The sequence below is a fragment of the Malus domestica genome, chromosome 09 (assembly GCF_042453785.1).
Source record: "Malus domestica chromosome 09, GDT2T_hap1".
In the NCBI taxonomy this organism is placed as follows: Eukaryota; Viridiplantae; Streptophyta; class Magnoliopsida; order Rosales; family Rosaceae; genus Malus; species Malus domestica.
The window spans coordinates 33,311,178-33,332,876 of record NC_091669.1 but is presented as its reverse complement, the minus strand read 5'-3'; the positions used below and the strand labels follow the sequence as shown (position 1 = coordinate 33,332,876).

The 21,699-nt window shown below is 40.8% G+C and overlaps 2 protein-coding genes across 4 annotated transcripts; both read right to left on the bottom strand.

The window, feature by feature from the left end:
- Positions 1-1,961: 1,961 nt before the first annotated feature.
- On the bottom strand, positions 1,962-16,637 carry LOC103421904 (ADP-ribosylation factor-like protein 8c). Of its 3 annotated transcripts, none has more exons than XM_070805007.1 (7): positions 16,509-16,637; positions 15,544-15,702; positions 3,510-3,591; positions 3,391-3,423; positions 3,138-3,259; positions 2,437-2,598; positions 1,962-2,333 (listed from the first exon to the last, which is right to left on the bottom strand). In XM_070805007.1, exons 2-7 carry the CDS (start codon positions 15,579-15,581, stop codon positions 2,216-2,218), a joined length of 555 nt encoding a protein of 184 aa, XP_070661108.1. In that variant the 5' UTR covers positions 15,582-15,702; positions 16,509-16,637; the 3' UTR covers positions 1,962-2,215. The 3 variants fall into 3 exon arrangements, with proteins under 3 accessions (XP_070661108.1, XP_070661109.1, XP_070661110.1); XM_070805008.1 differs by having other exon boundaries at positions 16,517-16,622; XM_070805009.1 differs by having other exon boundaries at positions 16,531-16,589.
- A 1,490-nt stretch (positions 16,638-18,127) lies between these two features.
- On the bottom strand, positions 18,128-21,489 carry LOC103411766 (probable inactive receptor kinase At1g48480). The gene is made up of 2 exons (XM_008350387.4): positions 19,854-21,489; positions 18,128-19,121 (listed from the first exon to the last, which is right to left on the bottom strand). Exons 1-2 carry the CDS (start codon positions 21,385-21,387, stop codon positions 18,544-18,546), a joined length of 2,112 nt encoding a protein of 703 aa, XP_008348609.3. The 5' UTR covers positions 21,388-21,489; the 3' UTR covers positions 18,128-18,543.
- Between the last annotated feature and the right edge of the window lie 210 nt (positions 21,490-21,699).

Here is a 21,699-nt window from a genome sequence, read left to right as displayed (position 1 = left end):
CAAGCTGCATGCAAGTCAAGTCCTCGCATTTAAGTTGACTGTAATTTCTTATTTGACAGGGACACGATCTTGTCTTCTTCCCAGATACATTCTAATCTTCTATCACCAGCGAAAGTTTTTTATGACTACGTGATTTCCCTGAAATTTCGATTTCACTTGGACATGCCCCTTGCCAATTAGTTTGGTGATTTCTATTTAACCCTGAAAAGCCAATTTGTTCCACTTCTGAATGAGGAATAATAAACATTAGCGGATTAGGTGAGCAAGAGCACTCATTAGGACTCGATCATCGGTTAAAATTGTTTTCTTCTATAATTTTTAGGTCATCAAACCTTATTCATTAATTTTGATAGAGATGAGATAACCAGAAATTAGTTTTTAGGAAAACTAATGAAAATGGCTTGAAAACTTTGAGTTTTAATGATAAGGACAAAATAAAGGGTAAAGTGAATAGTACCAAGATTGACTTTTTAGTGTAAAAATGTGGTTTTTCGTTAAAGTGAACAGCACCGGATGTTTTTCGTTAAAGTTCCCTAATTTTTTTTGCTCACTAGCTAATCATGATATGCACATGTAAGTTCATAAAAATGTTGGATGATGTACTTGTGGTGTGCAAGGTTTTTTCTTATAAAAAATGGACGGACAATAAAAATTGTTCTGCCTATCAAAATCGTGACTTTATTTTTACTTGCCCAGTCAAATGTAGTCACTTCTAGGGGTCAACGCGAGTCGAGCCGGGTCCATTTTTGGTAGATCTGGACTCTTGTTTTGTTTTTTGGTAAACGATTCTGAATTGTCCTGGTTTAATGTATTTCAGTATCTTCATTTTTAGTGTTAGTTAATTAGGATAAAACACCACACCTCGAGTTACAGGTGGTTAAATTGAGAATAATATCGGTGTTGTACCATTTGGCTCATCTCTCTAAAACTTTAGCAGTTAGTTGTAAAAACTAAGACAGCTAAAAGGCTTATATGTGGTCGACAAAAGGCATATCAGTGACTCATCAGGTCATTTATAGCTAGAGGTGGCAAATCAACTCATTGGATTGTTAATGAGTACCCGTTAAAACTCATTTAGTTTGATTTTACCTTACATCATTATCATTACTACCAAAACTACCCCCTATATTATGGTGATATCAAATCAATCGGGTCTTAACAGGTACCCATTAACTCTTAATTTGCCACCTCCAGTTATAGCCCCGTTCACTCACTTCATTTAGTGCAACTAATGTAAGTGAACATTTGTCAGACTGGATAAATCAAAATGTCGTCAAGGAAACTTCTCAATGCATGTCCTTCATTTTGTTATCAACTCCCAAACGGCATGCAAGTCAATTAAGTCGCGTCCCTTATTTGTTTTCTTTGTAATAGGAGGACAACTGGTGGCAAGCCACGATTATCCACCTTTTTCGGAGGTCGGGAAGGCTCATAGAGGTATTTCAGCCTCCCTCTGGCCACAAGTTTAGCTTTTACACCAGCAGCGGGTTGCGAACCCAAGACCTTCAATTTTTAGTTTGAAGGAAGTTTCGAAATTCGCCATTTACCACTAGGTCACCAACTTGTGGTTTAAGTCGCGTCCCTTATGATTTTATCTATCCATGCAGATTGCATATTACAAGTTGGCTTTAAGGGAGAAATAGTATATTACCCCTCCACCCAATAACCTCTCGTTACACTGGTCATGCTAAGATTAAGGATGTAGATGGATTAATTTAGAGGAAGTACAAGTTGTACAACCAATGTGGCTGGTCCAAAGCCTGTATGAATATGAGTGATAATACAAAAATACTCACAACTCGTTTGGAAACACTTTTAAAATGATTGAAAACGCTTTTAAAAAAAATATTTCGAGTTCCAAAAGCACCTGAATTGCTTTTTGTAAAATGCATTTGTTATGTGCTTCTCGTAGCACTTCAAGTGGATCTTTACGATTTGCTTGCATTCTTAGTAAGAATTGATTCCAAAAAGGTGCTTCAGATTTGGGAGCCTTCATTTGAAAATTGAAATAATTTCATAGGAACAAGGGAAATATAACCAAAGCATCACACTTCGCAACTACAGAAGTACTGTACAGGTCTCTATTTGGAGAATAGCTACCAACTATAGTTACAGAGTCTCAAAACGGTTGTTTTCATCAACTCGTCTTCTCAGCGCCTGATTTGCGACTCGGAATATGTTTGATCAAAAACACCAAGCAAGGGCCATGCGTCGATCATTTTGCTGTTTTGGAGTGTTTGATAAGCCAATCAATGACAACATCTATATTTATGGAGTCCTTGCATGAGATCATATAGCAGCACACTTCTTTGTCCGTAATTGAATCAAGGCCTCTGCAAACACCCAATGAAAAGCATCAGCATTTCTAGGAGTAGATATCAGCAAAAAAGAAAAATGGTGAGTGAAGTATAAACTTCTAGAATATTCTGTACTCACAGTTGATCAACCAATGCTTGTTTGGAAAGAGCCTCAGACTTGTCGATTTTGTTGCCAAGAACAAGTAACGGAATCCCATTTAAGGAAGGTTTCATTAAGAGGTCGTGCAGCTCACTTCGAGCTATTGGAATACTGTCTCTGTCAGCAGCATCAACTACATAGCTGTGACAACATCCATCATGAAAGAAGAATTTTAAAGGGAACCTCGGCTTACAGTCACGTGTGAGAACGAATACCAACATCAAATTGAAATAACTATAAATGTACGGAAAAGACTAAAACTAATATGACAAATCTTGAAGTAGCTGGGCTGTCTGATGAACCATACATTGTTATCTCACATATATTGTTGAAAAAAAATTAATTAATGTCGCTGAAGAGAACAATAATGAGTGATAGATAGCCTACTTTGTATAATACCGGATGTAAGAATAGAAGTGAGAAGTATCTTCGTTTTTCAATGAATGATTGCCAGGTAAATTGTCATGGTTCTTAGAAGAATAAAATTCATAAAAGCAGAAAGAGTCCGATTTCGATTCAGGATTAAGTTTCAGGAACAAAATATAATGTTCCTGCACAGTGGCAGGCATTTGCTGGTTCCTGAAAAGCCGGAAACATCTGAAAAGCAATTGATGGCAAAAAAAGAGATCTGATATTAAAACGAGAGAAACCAAGAGATAGTAAAAGACTGAAAGACTTACACAATTACAGAGACGCCACGACAGTAACGCTCCCACATTGTGCGGAACCTTCTTTGACCTCCAAGGTCCCAAACCTTGATTGTCACATTTCCCTTGGTTACTTTTCGCATGTTGAATCCAACCTAGTTTTCATAGAATGAATATTCCTTATAAGTACTAGAAGTATGTACTTTTCATGTTATACACTTATTTATTTATTTGATCATATAAAATGTCAGCATAATTCCATAGTTTGTTAAAGAGATATGCTTACAGTTGGAATCATGTCCTCACTGTAGCCCCCTGTCTGGTAAAGAAAACATAGAACGATTAATGTGAAGGGAAAGAAATTATACATGCTATAAAGGACGTGGAACACTTGCGTTCACTCACAGCAATGGCATTTAAAAGAGATGTCTTTCCTGCATTCTGAAGCCCTACTAGTGAAAGTTCCATTTCCTGTTTAAAAAATAAGCTGACATGTACGCACACGGTTGGATGACACAAAGTTAGCAAACTGATAACGGATAAATCGAGGAACCTTTCAATTTGAAACAGTTTCATAATAACAGAACGGAGAACCCCAATAAGACTCACTGCAAACAATTTCAGAAAATGTGAAAGTATAGAAGCCAACAGTTCTCACACGTTACAGCTATTAAATGTTCAATCATGCAAGTATTCTAAGTACAACAACAACAACAACAAAGCCTTTTCCCACTAAGTGGGGTCGGCTATATGAATCCTAGAACGCCATTGCGCTCGGTTTTGTGTCATGTCATCCGTTAGATCCAAGTACTCTAAGTCTTTTCTTAGAGTCTCTTCCAAAGTTTTCCTAGGTCTTCCTCTACCCCTTCGGCCCTGAACCTCTGTCCCGTAGTCACATCTTCGAACCGGAGTGTCAGTCGGCCTTCTTTGCACATGTCCAAATCACCGGAGCCGATTTTCTCTCATCTTTCCTACAATTTCGGCTACTCCTACTTTACCTCGGATATCCTCATTCCCAATCTTATCCTTTCTCGTGTGCCCACACATCCCACGAAGCATCCTCATCTCCGCTACACCCATTTTGTGTACGTGTTGATGCTTCACCGCCCAACATTCTGTGCCATACAACATCGATGGCCTTATTGCCATCCTATAAAATTTTCCCTTGAGCTTCAGTGGCCTACGACGGTCACACAACACGCCGGATGCGCTCTTACACTTCATCCATCCAGCTCGTATTCTATGGTTGAGATTTCCATCTAATTCTCCGTTCTCTTGCAAGATAGATCCTAGGTAGCGAAAACGGTCGCTTTTTGTGATCTTCGCTAGATTGCTCCGGTCATTAGTGTGGATAAGTATATAAATGGATAGAGATAGGAAAGCAAACACAAGATGTACGTGGTTCACCCAGATTGGCTACGTCCACGGAATAGAAGAGTTCTCATTAATTGTGAAGGGTTTACACAAGTACATAGGTTCAAGCTCTCCTTTAGTGAGTACAAGTGAATGATTTAGTACAAATGACATTAGGAAATATTGTGGGAGAATGATCTCGTAATCACGAAACTTCTAAGTATCGGAGTGTGGTGTCGTCTTGACTTGCCTTATCTGTCTCATAGGTAGATGTGGCATCTTCTCTGGAAGTACTTTTCCTCCATCCAGGGGTGGTATCTTTAACTGGTGGAGATGCACAAGGTAATGTATCAATTTCACTTGAAGCTTACTTGTAGTTTCAGGCTTGGTCAAGCGCGATACAAACCATGTAGTAGGAGTCCCCCAAGTCGCCGAGCTAGGGGGTCTGCTGAAAGAGGTGACAGACAAGGTAAGCAATCAGAGCTCCGACTGATTGTTCACCTTCTCCCCATCTTGCAACAGCATGAAGGATAAAGAGAAGAAAAATGAGAAGAGATGATATGAGATACTTTTGCTTTTGAAGAAGTAACTTTCCACAGGCTTATTCTTGAACTGAGCTGGAGGGTTTTCTGGTTTCCTCCAGAGTATAAGGCCGACTGAAGAATTTGAGGGTCAAAACAAGTCCATCAAATCTAGAGTACGTTCCACCCTGCTGATATGGGATACTTTTGCTTTTGACAGAGTAATGGATGTATCGGCACGTGTGCTGTTACGCTTGTCTCCACATGCTTCCTTGTATCCTTCGCACTTGCCCTATCTGTTCCTCAAGCAGATGCGGAATCTTCCTTGGAAACATAAGATGTTGAAGATGAGTACTCGAGAGCAATGCCAGGTAAGTAATCAGGTAAGGGGTTCCAGGCAGTCAGTTCCTGGCTGGAAGCTTGATTCCAAGTGCTGACTGATTGCTCTCTTTCTCCTTGTCTTGCAGGTAAAAACAAGGCCAAAGGAAAAGATAGGGAAAAAGCATGATATGGGATACTCTTGCTTTTAACCCTGATGATATGAGATATTCTTGCTCTAGTATAGCTTGTTTGCAGAGGTATTATCGGGGGGAAAGAAAGCTGAATATTTCGAAAGGCTTCGTTGGGAGTGCCCTCAGATATGATGAAGGGTTGAGCATTTTTGCAGGTCTGCCTGTCCGTTGGGGATGGAGGTTGACATATATAGGCGTCTCCCTAACAACAAGTAGTAATGCTATTCCTTTACCCTGCTTGGTCATAGCACGGTAGTGGGAGCTGTCAGTTTCACATGTTTTAACTCTGTCAGAGCACTTTGAAAAAGTGGTATGTGGTATCTGGCTCTCGAGATTCGAAGAACGATGCCTCTTCGATTTTTGAGAAAGCAATCATGCTGGGGGTCTGGCTCTCGAGATTCGGAGAGCAGTGTCTCTTCGATTTTTGAGTAAGTAATCATGTTGGGAGTCTGGCTCTCGAGATTCGGAGGGCGGTGCCTCTTCGATTTTGGAGCAAGCAATCTTGTTGGGAGTGTTGTCTCGAATTTGAGTAAAGGTTGGGCATGTTTGCTAGTCTACCTTGCCACGAAGCACAAAGGTTGACACACAGGGACTTTCCAATTATCCAGCAATGGTACTGTTCCTTTACCCTCTTCGATTTTGAGAAAGTAGTCATGTTGGGAGTCTGGCTCTCGAGATTCGGAGGACGGTGCCTCTTCGATTTTGGAGCAAGCAATCTTGTTGGGAGTGTTTTCTCGAATGTGAGTAAAGGTTGGGCATGTTTGCTAGTCTACCTTGCCACGAAGCACAGAGGTTGACACACAGGGACTTTCCAATTATCCAGCAGTGGTACTGTTCCTTTACCCTTGTGGGTAATATTATGGTAGCTAGACCTTCAAAATTTATGTGTCTAAACTTTGTTAGTGCTGTTTCTTTGCTATTCTTTTACCTTTCTTGGTCAGAGCGATGTAGTGGGAGCTGCAAGCTTCACGTGCTCAACTTTGGCAGAGAACTTTTTTGACAAAGTTATATGTGGTACCCATGAGCTATTGTTGCGTGTGGGAAGTGGGTAATTGAACAGTAAGATTCATGTGCTTTCTACTTCACTAGAAATCTTCGACAGAATGCCCATAATTTCTGCAAAGCTGAGTGTGCGTGTGACAGGTGCTGACAAGGCTAGAAAAGTAGGTGCCTCTTCGATTTCTGAGATCGGCCCTCGTGGTCTCTGAGCAGCCCAGCTTTTGAGAAAGCGAGCGCCTCTTCGATTGATTCGGAGAACGATGCCTCATCGATTTTTGAGAAAACAATCATGCTGGGGGTTTGGCTCTCGAAGATTCGGGGAGCAGTGTCTCTTCGATTTTTGAGAAAGTAATCATGTTGGGAGTCTGGCTCTCGAGATTCGGAAGGCGGTGCCTCTTCGATTTTGGAGCAAGCAATCTTGTTGGGAGTGTTTTCTCGAATGTGAGTAAAGGTTGGGCATGTTTGCTAGTCTACCTTGCCACGAAGCACAGAGGTTGACACACAGGGACTTTCCAATTATCCAGCAGTGGTACTGTTCCTTTACCCTTGTGGGTAATAATATGGTAGCTAGACCTTCAAAATTTATGGGTCTAAACTTTGTTAGTGCTGTTTCTTTGCTATTCTTTTACCCTTCTTGGTCAGAGCGATGTAGTGGGAGCTGCAAGCTTCACGTGCTCAACTTTGGCAGAGAACTTTGGCAAAGTTATATGTGGTACCCATGAGCTATTGTTGCGTGTGGGAAGTGGGTGATTGAACAGTAAGATTCATGTGTTTTCTACTTCCCCAGAAGTCTTCGACAGAATGCCCATAATTTCCGCAAAGCTGAGTGTGCGTGTGACAGGTGCTGACAAGGCTGGAAAAATAGGTGCCTCTTCGATTTCTGAGATCGGCCCTCGTGGTCTCTGGGGAGCCCAGCTTTTGAGAAAGCGAGCGCCTCTTCGATTTCTGAGATCGGCCTTCGTGGTCTTTGAGCAGCCCAACTTTTGAGAAAGCAAAAGCCTCTTCGATTTCTGAGATCAACCCTCGTGATCTCTAAGCAGCTCAGCTTTTGAGAAAGCAAACGCCTCTTCGATTTCTGAGCAGGCGCCTCTTCGATTTCTGAAGCTCCGTCGAGTGCAGATTTTTATAGGGGCTGGCATTAAGTTCTAAAGCACACTTGAATCTCCACCAGTAGAAGCTTCATTCTTGCACTTCTAAGATCTTGATTTGTCCGACCTCTTCTCTCTTCAACACCTTTGAAAATGTCTGGCCCCTCTGACCGTCGTTTTGACTTGAACCTTGTTGAAGAGGCAGCCCCGCCTTCTCCAGACAACATATGGCGCCCATCCTTCGTCTCCCCTACTGGTCCTCTTACCGTTGGGGATTCCGTGATGAAGAATGATATGACCGCTACGGTGGTGGCCAGGAACCTTCTCACTCCCAAAGATAACAGACTACTTTCCAAACGGTCTGATGAGTTAGCTGTTAAGGATTCGCTGGCTCTCAGTGTTCAGTGTGCAGGTTCTGTGTCTAATATGGCCCAACGCCTATTTGCTCGAACCCGCCAAGTTGAATCATTGGCGGCTGAAGTGATGAGTCTCAAACAGGAGATTAGAGGGCTCAAGCATGAGAATAAACAGTTGCACCGGCTCGCACATGACTATGCTACAAACATGAAGAGGAAGCTTGACCAGATGAAGGAAACTGATGGTCAGGTTTTACTTGATCATCAGAGATTTGTGGGTTTGTTCCAAAGGCATTTATTGCCTTCGTCTTCTGGGGCTGTACCGCGTAATGAAGCTCCAAATGATCAACCTCTGATGCCTCCTCCTTCTAGGGTTCTGTCCAGTACTGAGGCTCCAAATGATCCCCCTCCGGTGCCTTCTCTTTCTGGGGCTCTACCGACTGCTGAGACTTCTCCTAAGCAACCTTTGTGAAGGCTCCCTCTTGTGTGTTTATTTTGACTCATGTATATGTACATATTTGTAGCTTATCGGGGATATCAATAAATAAGCTTTCCTTCATTTCAACGTATTGTGTTAAATACACCAAAGCCTTCTTCGCTAAGTTCTTTGAATTTTCTTTTGTTGAAGCTTGTATGTTGAAGCTTTCTGAGTGGAGCATGTAGGTTGGGGTAGTGTTCCCTTAATTTCCCGAGTGAGGAAAACTTCTCGGTTGGAGACTTGGAGAATCCAAGTCACTGAGTGGGATCGGCTATATGAATCTTAGAACGCCATTGTGCTCGATCCTGTGTCATGTCCTTCGTTAGATCCAAGTACTCTAAGTCTTTTCTTAGAGTCTCTTCCAAAGTTTTCCTAGGTCTTCCTCTACCCCTTCGGTCCTGAATCTCTGTCCCATAGTCGCATCTTCTAATTGGAGCGTCAGTAGGCCTTCTTTGCACATGTCCAAACCACCGTAACCGATTTTCTCTCATCTTTCCTTCAATTTCGGCTACTCCTACTTTACCCCGGATATCCTCATTCCTAATCTTATCCTTTCTCGTGTGCCCACACATCCAACGAAGCATCCTCATCTCCGCTACACCCATTTTGTGTACGTGTTGATGTTTCACCGCCCAACATTCTGTGCCATACAGCATCGCCGGCCTTATTGCCGTCCTATAAAATTTTCCCTTGAGCTTCAGTGGCATACGGCGGTCACACAACACGCCGGATGCACTCTTCCACTTCATCCATCCAGCTTGTATTCTATGGTTGAGATCTCCATCTAATTCTCCGTTCTTTTGCAAGATAGATCCTAGGTAACGAAAACGGTCGCTCTTTGGCATTTCTTGATCTCCGATCCTCACCCCTAACTCGTTTTGGCCTCCATTTGCACTGAACTTGCACTCCATATATTCTGTCTTTGATCGGCTTAGGCGAAGACCTTTAGATTCCAACACTTCTCTCCAAAGGTTAAGCTTTGCATTTACCCCTTCCTGAGTTTCATCTATCAACACTATATCGTCTGCGAAAAGCATACACCAAGGAATATCATCTTGAATATGTCCTGTTAACTCATCCATTACCAACGCAAAAAGGTAAGGACTTAAGGATGAGCCTTGATGTAATCCTACAGTTATGGGAAAGCTTTCGGTCTGTCCTTCATGAGTTCTTACGGCAGTCTTTGCTCCTTCATACATATCCTTTATAGCTTGGATATATGCTACTCGTACTCCTTTCTTCTCTAAAATCCTCCAAAGAATGTCTCTTGGGACCCTATCATACGCTTTTTCCAAATCTATAAAGACCATGTGTAAATCCTTTTTCCCATCTCTATATCTTTCCATCAATCTTCGTAAGAGATAGATTGCCTCCATGGTTGAGCGCCCTGGCATGAACCCGAATTGGTTGTCCGAAACCCGTGTCTCTTGCCTCAATCTATGCTCAATGACTCTCTCCCAGAGCTTCATTGTATGACTCATTAGCTTAATACCCCTATAGTTCATGCAATTTTGTACGTCGCCCTTATTCTTGTAGATAGGCACCAAAGTGCTCGTTCGCCACTCATTTGGCATCTTCTTCGTTTTCAAAATCCTATTGAAAAGGTCAGTGAGCCATGTTATACCTGTCTCTCCCAAAAGTTTCCACACTTCGATTGGTATATCGTCTGGGCCTATTGCTTTTTTATGCTTCATCTTCTTCAAAGCTACAATCACTTCTTCCTTCCGAATTCGACGATAAAAAGAGTAGTTTCTACACTCTTCTGAGTTACTCAACTCCCCTAAAGAAGCACTCATTTCATGTCCTTCATTGAAAAGATTATGAAAATAACCTCTCCATCTGTCTTTAACCGCGTTCTCTGTAGCAAGAACCTTTCCATCCTTATCCTTGATGCACCTCACTTGGTTTAGGTCCCTTGTCTTCTTTTCCCTTGCTCTAGATAGTTTATAGATATCCAACTCTCCTTCTTTGGTATCTAGTCGTTTATACATATCGTCGTAAGCCGCTAACTTAGCTTCTCTGACAGCTTTCTTCGCCTCTTGCTTCGCTTTTCTATACCTTTCACCATTTTCATCGGTCCTCTCCTTGTATAAGGCTTTACAACATTCCTTCTTAGCCTTCACCTTCGTTTGTACCTCCTCATTCCACCACCAAGATTCCTTTTGGTGTGGGGCAAAGCCCTTGGACTCTCCTAATACCTCTTTTGCTACTTTTCGGATACAACTAGCCATGGAATCCCACATTTGGCTAGCTTCCCCCTCTCTATCCCACACACATTGGGTGATTACCTTCTCTTTGAAAATGGCTTGTTTTTCTTCTTTTAGATTCCACCATCTAGTCCTTGGGCACTTCCAAGTCTTGTTCTTTTGTCTTACTCTTTTGATATGTACATCCATCACCAACAAGCGATGTTGATTAGCCACGCTCTCTCCTGGTATAACTTTGCAATCCTTACAAGTTATACGATCCCCTTTCCTCATTAGAAGAAAATCTATTTGTGTTTTTGACGACCCACTCTTGTAGGTGATCACATGTTCTTCTCTCTTCTTAAAGAAGGTGTTGGCTAAGAAGAGATCATATGCCATTGCAAAATCCAAGATAGCTTCCCCATCCTCGTTTCTCTCCCCAAAACCATGGCCACCATGAAAACCTCCATAGTTGCCTGTCTCCCTGCCCACGTGTCCATTTAAATCTCCTCCTATAAATAACTTCTCCGTTTGAGCAATTCCTTGCACCAAGTCTCCAAGATCTTCCCAAAATTTCTCCTTCGAACTCGTATCCAACCCTACTTGAGGTGCGTACGCACTAATCACATTGATAAGTTCTTGTCCTATTACAATCTTGATTGCCATGATTCTATCTCCTACCCTCTTGACATCTACAACATCTTGTACCAAGGTCTTGTCCACGATGATGCCAACACCGTTTCTCGTTCTATTTGTGCCCGAATACCAAAGTTTAAACCCTGAGTTTTCTAGATCCTTTGCCTTACTACCAACCCACTTAGTTTCTTGTAGGCACATAATATTTATCCTTCTCCTCACCATAACTTCCACTACTTCCATAGATTTTCCCGTTAAGGTTCCTATATTCCACGTTCCTAAACGCATTTTGCTCTCTTGAACTCTACCCTTCTGTCCTAGCTTCTTCACCCTCCCCCGTCTAATAGGATCAAAGTACTTCTTTTGTGTGTCCCGGGTAAAGTTGATAGGAGCATATGCTCCCAAACAACTTTGAGTGGAGTCGTTCGAAAAGAAGTTTCTATGGCCCCCTTGCTCATTTAACACTGCATCCGGGTGCCGATGGAGATACAGCGACCCTTGCTCACTTATCACTGTGCTCAGGCCACACAGCGCGCCACTTACGGGTGACGCCCTAGCTTTAGCGCGATTTTGTTCTGGATTCATTTTCATAAGGATTCGACGTGATCATGGAGTGCCGGCTGTCGACTACCTGACGCCCTCCCCCTCCTCCTTTATCCGGGCTTGGGACCGGCCATGTAAGACATAGGCGGAGTTGCAAGTATTCTAAGTAGTTACAGAAAAATTACATGCTTCAACCAACGAATCGCAATGTGCAAATGGATTAAAAAACTGAATGTGCATGCATACACAAGACCGATAAGCAGTTTTTTCAGCAACTTTGGTCAAACAATCAAGCGATAGCTAATACTGACAATAACTGAACTACACTCAAGTCTGTGTAAAGCTTGGATACCCTTGAATAAGGCATGAAAGGTAGAATATCCAGCTTCTACTAGCATGAATGCATCCATATCATATCCAATAGTATTACTACACATTAACATGTTTCCTGCAAGGAAGTTCAGTTGTAAAACAAGTCTATGACTCCAAGGTAGAGACCATTGTATCCTTGTATACTATGTATTTGTAATATCGATGATGTTCAGCTAAGAAAAGAGGTAAGCCTCTGTGTTGCTAGAGACGGTACAGAAATGATAGACGTGTTCAGACGAGTAGTTGGGATGGTTTAGAAGGAACTAAAGACTTAAGGGACAAAGATAATTTAGACATATGGGTCAAGAGGTTCGAGCTAAAGAGATGGAACTTAGTCCAGTCTGCTTCAAAGTCATCATCTAGGAATTCTAGGGACTTCCCATTTGGTTTACTATTCATACTTTGCTCATGTTTCAAGGATGACTTATTTCACTAAACACTACTTGACAACAGCTACTACCTCTTCCTAGAACAGAAGTATACAAACTCGAGTGTCAATATCAAGAAACAACATTAGAGAGACAACATTAGAGAGAAAGATCAGTCCAAATTGCTCCATATCTTGACAAAACAAGCCCGGAATTATTAGCTAAGATTTTCAGTATCCATTCGACTAGTTTAGAAAATGAAACCAAAAAGAAAGTTTTCATACTAATCTGGATCAGATGAGCATTCTTTTATTTGTGTCAGGATCCTGATAAATTGGGAGCAGCCTCTCCATAAATGGGGGTAAGGCTAGCCGACATTCACCTCTCCCAGACCCTGCGTAAAGCGGGAGCCTTGTGCATTGGGTACGACCTTTAAGTTTCCTTCTGAAACTTGCTTGTTTTAGCATTCTATGGATTTGAATTAAAAAAGATTTTAAGATAACATAAATTACAAGTTCCAAAGTTTTTGTACGAACTTTTGAACTTGCATGTTAAGATTATATACTTCTTTTTGTCTTTTCTTATCCTTTTTGACCATTAGAACTTCGATATCGAATGCAATAGTTTAGTGCTCAGTTGTTTTTAAGAGAATTGTAAGTCTTCTCTGTGCTCATGATCATGCTCTACTGAGGGCCCTCAGTTCTCACTATACATCTCATTCATTTACCCACAAGTTGATTCAAATTTGTCCCTGACCTAAGACCTATATATAAATATGCAATGTGTAGTCCATTTAAGTGTAGAAAATTCGATATCAAAACTGTGAAAACTACATATAAGTATTTCGAAGGAGTTCCTCAAGAACATATGACTCAAGGAACTAGATTGAAGTGTGTAACCAATGAGGGAACTGCTCTTCTCTTGCTTAATATGCTGAATTTTTCTATACTTTTCACCTCTTTGGTGGCAGTAGGACGCCTCCCTAGTTGGCCACTCTAACGCTCCCTAACTGTGGTTAAGAATGAATGAAACAGCAACCCAAAGAACACATATGAGACTGATTTTAAGGGGTTTAGGACTCCGAAATTCATGTAGTTGCTACCCCCAACTGCCTGAGTTAGCTGGACCAACTAGAATTCAACAAGAAGGCTTGCGATTGACATCCCTGGTAGCTAGGGTGTTGCAGGCACCAACCTTGTTGGAGATGGGCCAGCATCTCATGGAAGTTACTTCCAGCAACAATCATCCACATGATCCGTCCTCAAAATAAGGTAGCCACCTCTTACATATGTCTCGGCTTGCAGCCAGCACCACGGCATTGTGTTGCCTTGTGTAGCCTTCACCCAGGGCATGTTTTGCAGGATTACAGCCTTTCAAACGCAAGCCATTTACCCTAAGCACATTGCTGTGCATGGTACACGCCCAAGTGACACCCAATACATGCCCAGCCCATGCCCTGTCTGCTACTGAACCGCTTCCTTGCATTGGCTTGAATGCTGCTGCCCAGCTGCCCATGCCATGCCACACTAACATAGCAAGAGCCTGAAGCAACCGCACAATCATGTGCTTCCTCCTCCATCCTTGGTCTTGCCTTCCACATGAGGCTGCGACCCCTTCATACAGCAGCATGCTTTACACTGAAATCTGCCACACATTCCTTTCAAATTGGTCCTGCTCTTTGCACCCTGTGTTTATGCTATGCCACAGCTTGCTGGCACGTCTCAGAGCAACGCATGTGTGCTGCCCCTCCTGGAAACTTGACCCACTTATACGTTGCTTCACTTGGCGGTGTCCAGCCTTGCTTTCACATGGGCAGAACAGCCATCATGACTTGGCCTTGACCCTGGCCCCCAACTCCCAGGTTGTAACATTTATCTGCTATAATTTTACTTTCAAACTTGGTGTTTTGAATAAATTAGTGTTCCCTATCATTGTTTTGCATCCCATTACGGACATGAAAAGAAATGAGAAGCAGATTAGAGCTAGTGATTGTCTAACCTCGTGAAGCTCAGAAATCTACCCGTAATAGTGGAACTTAATGACATATGATGAAGTACCTAACTCATAAAGCAAAGGAGCAAAATCCATTGACAAACATAAAGAGTGGAAGAGATTTTTTTCTCTCCACTTAATTCCCTAAAACAAATAACTGAATGTTTCCAATATTTATGCAGTAATGCAATTAAAACTTCAAAATTCATACTGGCGCACAGACAATAGTTTGCTTATCTTAAAAAAGAGCATAATTGGTCTTTCGGTTCTGTAGATACACTGCGGAAGGCTCCGATAAGGGTTTCTTTAGCTTCCAGTAACAATAAAGTTACTTCAAACATATATTGAACCATGTTCTTTTCCCATTGGAAATTTAGGGAGGGAGGAGTAAAATGAAAACTATAACGGTATCAACATGATATCTCTCCCACCAATAATATCTTTTTGCAATCGCATGGATTTCAGTCTCGGGAGATTGAAATTCACCTTTGCAAGTGTTGCCATTATGGTTTTAACAATGAAGATAGCCTCAATCAGAAAAACAGACACAAAGTTGCAATTTTGACAAGAACAAAAAGATCAAACTCCTAAACTTTTCTGGTTCCATATATCTTTTCAGCAGCAAATTGCACCGTAAGAAAATCGTCTTAATTTTCATTATTTAACTACTCTGCTTGAACCATTGGAGTCACAAAGCCAAAAAGCAACCTAATTTGAGAGTGAAATGAAGGCATACTGAAATTGAACATAGCTCAGCGCAACACACAGATTCAACCAAAACAAAGCCACCAATGAAGCAATCACTTTCGGGTTTCGATTTTACCATTTATTGATTGTTAGCAACTTGGCATAGCATATGAAGTTCTCAAATTACCCAACTTTTTGAACCTCAAATCTTGAAAATACAAAGTTGATCACAGAAATCAGTGAACCAGAACACACATCCCAATACAAACAAATCCAAAAACTCAACAAACAAATTAACGAAACAAAGAACACAAAAGAAGAAGAATAAGAAGAAGCAGAAGGGGTTACCTGCGGAGCCAATTGAGGAAGGAATCCAGCAAACCCATTTTTCGAAAACAAATGAGGTTTTGGGTGAGAGAAGAGGAGGAAACTTGGGCCCACTGCTGATCCCTTTCCTTTTATCAATCTCTGTCTGCTTTTTAGCTTCCCCTTTGTGATGACCGACCGCTGTTTAGGTGGGCACTTAGAACCAAAAATCGAAACTGAAACGCAAACTAAATCGAACCGCATCGAACGGTTTGGTTTTGCGGTTTTGAAACGGTTTCGGTTTTAAAACCAAACCGCAACATAGAAAACGGTTTGGTTTTGGTTTTGACTTTTGAAAACCGCATCGAAACCGAACCGCACCGAAAATATTAACAAACATTTAATTAAATGTCCATATTATATTTCATGTTTTAATTGGTTGTTTGTTAGAATCCATACACTTATTATGAGACTCAACCACACTAGAATATCATCATTCATTTCTTTTGTTCATTAACTTGAAGGACCTTTGTTATTTTATACCATCACACACACATATATGTACAAGGGTGGACTAATCTTGTTATCAAGAGTCGAACAATGATCTAATGAAGTCCACTCATTTGAAGTATGATATCACATATTCTCGTATCAAAGTTTCGCTCACGTTTAATTAATTCAAATTTATTCAACTTGTTTTATGATAAACATTATAAGGGACACCCTTTTGTTGCACAAACATGTTTTAACATCACAACTGCATGCAACATGCTAATTGTTTACATTACAAATGTCTTTTTCCTATTGCTATTGGGAAATGCTTATTAATATGTTAAATTGCAAATTGTACATTTTTTCTTAAAAATCAAACCGAAACCGTTTGAAACCGCACCGAACCGAACCAAACGGTTTGGTTTTATTTCGGTTTTAGCTTCAAAACCACACCGAACCGAACCGCAAAAAATTTTGATTTCGGTTTCGGTTTCACCGAACCAAACCGTGCTCACCCCTAAACCCCCTGTTTTTTACTCTTTTTTTTTATTTTTATTTTTTTTTCACCCTCCTTCTCCCTCCTTCTCCCTCTCTCAAGTTCTTAACTGGTTCTTCGCATAATTCTATCACCCAGCATTTAATACAGAAGCTTGAGTTTTGAATTTCCTAGATTAAATATTTATCTTAAAGTTTTTTTTTTTTAACATTTTTATACTAATCAATGTCCAATAGCTTTTTTGTTAATTCAAAACTACATAATTTATCCTCATAATGAAAAAAAAATAAGATTTATCTTCAATTTAATTAAAAGTTCTTCCAGACTTATTTACTAGAAAACAATATTATCTAGTGCATTTTCTATAGATCAAACACATTCTTAAATTATTCCAAAAAGATGTAATATTCATTTTTAATGTGGTTTCATGATTGGATACGTTTCAATTCTGTGTTAGTAAGGTAAATTCGGGGTTGGTACGTTTTCCTTTGACGTTGATACTTTTTCATTTTCAATTTTCACATTTACATTCATTTAGCATGGGTACGTTTTGATTTGAAAAAATAAAATAAATATTAGATAAATAAGGATGGGCATTGAACACCTATTTCGTGTTAAGGATGAGGCGGCGTTGCGGTAACCTGACGGGATAGTAGTGCCCATAATCTACATCTTCATCTTCATCATAAATACTTTAAATTATGTTCCATCATGGACTACATGTCATCCAAAGACGTCAGGGTCAATATTGGTCTCCCTTCCCGAATCCGAGGTAATTCTCTTCTCGAAAGATTTCGTGAAGGTTGTATTCCATGCTAATTTGTTTCCTGCCACCCGTTAATGCAAATATATTGATGTATTTTTAGTTGAGGAAATTTTAAAAAACCTATATCGTCACTTGTTTAATTGTAAGAGAAAATTGTAGAAATAGTCCATCAATTTTAACTTAATTGAAGCAATTGTCTCTTAACTAAAAATTCATGATCATCGGTCGTTAACTCATCAAAACGTGTTGCTATGATCATTTTCGTTAACCCATCAAAATTCCTTCAAAATGAATCATGTTAGAAGGACAAAACTATAATTGGGTTAAAATTGAGAGATCATTCCTCTGATTGGGCTAAAGTTGAGAGATCATTGCTCCAAGTGAATTAATATTGACGGACCATTGCTACAGTTTTCTAATTTGGTTTTTCATATTTGTCCCTTGATGCAGCCTCACGTGGGTGACACGTAGCTCATTTTGACTGAAGTTATAACAAAGTTGACGAAAAAGACCATAGTTGCAAGTTTTGATGAGTTAATGGACCAATGATCATGAATTTTTAATTAAGAAACCATTGTTCCAGTTAGATTAAAATTAGAGGACCATTGCTTCAATTTCCTCAATAACTACTTTTGAACCGCCTGAATGTTTACTCTAGTTTAATTTACCCATGTCAGAAAATTCCACATCCCAATTTGGGTATCACCATATTTCACTCATCGCGTGAATTAACACAACCATAGGATCCCAGGGAAGAAGAGAACCCTCAAATCACCAAAGTACTCAGAACCATCTAATAAGATTATTCTCCAGGCAAAGAGAGAGTGCTTGATTTAGCTGAAATTAAAGACAAATAAAGGTAAATACACAACTTTAGAAAGCAAATGAAGCATTTTTCAGTTAATAAAATTTACATCGAGCTCAAAGCTAAGAGGAACAGAAGTGGTGAGAGCACAACACTACAAGGCAAACTCAGATTCGCAAATAACAGTGTTACAGAGATATCCCCCTCCGCATACAGCACAAACAGTAATATACAGGGGGTAAAGAAGATTGCTACAGATAAAATAAATATGTAGGTGAAAACGATAAAGAGAAAGAGACATGATCCCGGCTGTAATTTTTGCTCAAAATAAACTCAAGAATAAACAAATTATGCCTGACCAGAAGGGCAATGCAGAAAAGAATGCTGATCTTTGTTCAGTACTCACGGTGGTATGCGCGTGTCAGTTGATAAATACTGCTGAGAAAGCCATCGTCCACATCATGAGATATCAGGATTCGCATCTTATTCGTGCTTTAAACTAGAACTGTAAAGGTCCTCGATTCGGCTAGTCACCTCACCCATTGAAGGGCGGCTATCAGGATACTGAACTGTACATTCGAGTGCAATCTGTAAAAGCTGAACCATCTCCTCCTCAACATTCTGGTACCTGAGAAGCTCGAAGTCAAACACCTCAGCAGTCCACTCCTCTCGAACCACTGAGTGAACCCATCTTGGAAGGTCTACTCCTTCCTCGTTCATGATAGTTTGGGTTGGAGGCTTTCCTGTAAGTATCTCCAAAAGCAATACGCCAAAACTATAAACATCTGCCTTTTGGGTTACTTTGCTAGTATCTGTGAGTTCTGGGGCACGATAACCAGAAATGCGGTTCGGAGTAGATGTTGGGCTTGCAAGATGAGCAAGGCAAAAATCAGAAACACAGGCTTCATAGGATCTAGTGAGAAGGATGTTTGAAGATTTAATGTTTCCATGGGAGGTAGTGGGACCATGAGAATGTATGTATGTAATTGCACGAGCAGCTCCTACAGCAATACCAGACCTTGTTTCCCAATTCAATGGAGTCCTTCCGGAACCTCTGGTTCCTGCAGTGAAAAGATAAAGAAATGAACTGTTAACAGAAAGATGGTTAAGAAAGAGAACAAATAAAAACTTAATCATTTACTCATTCAATGTGATTTATTGTGAACGAATACTGAATTCAAAAATAAAAGATACAGACATAGTCAGAGACGCCAAAGCTCAGAAGCTTACAGCATTTTTGCACCTGGTCTATGCAAGTGCTGCTAGCATTTGGACCAAATGCCACTCTCCTAGCCAATACAAGAGACCAGTAATCAAATAACAACATCCTTCCTATGCCTATATTGCGAAATACTTTCTTAGGAACTCGCATTTTGCTTCTTTGATGTAACAGAAATAGCTGCGATGGGTCACAATCCTAGTTGTTCTCGGACGGGATTCAATATGATTTCATTATTTATTCCTTGTCTTTTAAATATTTATTGATTTGTCTGTTTGGTATATAAATGTATAGCAAGCCGTGACAAACAAAAGGCTTCCACAACACTAGTCTAATTACTAATTGAAGAGTTCATTTTAGACATGCATGTTTGGGGCAACAAAAAGACGATGCAGTTGACGAAGAAAATGTACCAAAACAACCATCCAATGGAGAAACACAGTCAAGAAAAAAACCAATAAACATAATATACCAACAGAAAACCATTTCAAGAAAAAGAAACGCGAAAACACCAACTCAAACAATAGCTGCATTATATAATGCAACGAATGAAACCCCAGCATGAAATGCTTACCGTGCAAAAGAGCAGATAAGCTTCCCATAGGCATGTAATCATACACAAAAAGCTTCTCATCCCTGCTGTAGTAGTAAGCCCTGAGTGGGACCAAATTTGAATGATCCATTCTCCCAATCTCTTCAATCTTCTCCCTGAATTCCTTCTCTGATACAGCCACTTCCTTCAACCTCTTCACTGCCACTGACACCCCCATTTCCAAAGTTGCCTTGTACGTAGTTCCAAATGTCCCCTTTCCAAGTACCTCAGCGGATGCCCTCAATAAATCCTCCAAATCAAACACCTTCACCACATGCCCGAAGAACACTAAACTCTTATTCCCACCACCACTCTTCACACTCCCTTTTGATGCAGATGAATAATCAGTACTCGAACTCCTATCCAGCACCACCTTTCCACGGGAGGTTTCAGCCTCCTGAGGCTTCCCCGGCACAGCAAAGTTTGTACCTTTTTCCCCATTTTTCTTTCTTCGGCACAAATATATCACAATGGCAACTATCACCAAGAACCCAATAATACTACCAATCACAATCCCTGCAATTGCCCCACCAGCCAACTTATTCTTCTTCCCAGCATTCTCAGTCCCATTGCAGGCCTTCAACGGCTTCCCACAAAGCAAATTCCCCTCGAACGCGTTTTCAGGCCAACCCGAAAGCTTCGAAGGAACCGACCCGTTCAACTGGTTAAAGGAAACGTTGAATTGTCCAAGAGATGGCAAACCCAGCTCAGGAATTGACCCAGTAAGCTGATTCACCTCCAAATGCAGACTTACCAAACTCGTCAAATTATTAAACGCCGACGAGATTTCGCCGGAGAATTTATTTTTCTCAAGGTTCAATCTCATAAGGCTTTTCAATTTGAACAAAAACTTAGGAATTGGACCGGAAAACGAGTTACCTTGCAAGTAGAGATTCTTGAGGTTGACTAGGTTGACAAGGTCGTTCGGTAGTGGACCGGAGAGCGCGTTTACGCGCAGAGAGAGGGTCAAAAGCTGGGTTAAGTTTCCGAGACCCAAAGGAAGCTGCCCAACTAATGCCCAACCAGGAAGCCGCAACTCGGTGACCCGGTCCGACTCGCATTTGACGCCGAGCCACGAACAGGGGTTGGTCTCCGTCACGTTCCAGCCCATTGTACGGCCTCCCACGGCGGTTCTGAGCGCCAGCAAGGCATCTCTGTCGGAAGCCAGATCAGAATTCGCAGCCATGAAAACACCAAGGCAACATAACAGTAACACAATCATCTTCGGGGGCTTCATTTTTTCAACTCCAATGGAGAAAAACAGAGGTGGGTTTTGTTGTTCGAGGCGCTTTACGAAATGGGTTTTATCCAGTTTTTTATTTGAATTCGAATTTGGTTCTGTGGTGACTGTGTTTGGCTGGTGAGAAAGTGACACAAAGTGAGAGAAAACGAGAGAAAATTGAAGGAGGGAGGGGGAAGGTTGACAGCTTGAGAGGACGCTGAGGTGGTTGCGTTGTATTAAAAGCACCGGAATTCCAGAAATGGCTTTTAAAATGCCAGACTTTTTTTGAAACATAAAGGAATGTGTGGGAAATGGTTGAAATTTTGGAGAAATTTTTTATTGGACGGAAATACGAGTGGTACACTACATATTTTTATGTAAGTGGTGAAAAATTTTATTTTTCAAGTTATTAACTTTTTAACACATATATTTCACAATTTATATAATGACACGTGGTATACCACCTTATATGTAGGTCACAATAAAAAATCTCTCGAAATATTGGGGTTTTGGAAGGATTAAGAACCAATCAAATCAAAGGAAGCTTCGAAATGGGGCCCACTGGCATTAGGACGGTGTAAAGGTATTTAAAATGTAGATGTGGTT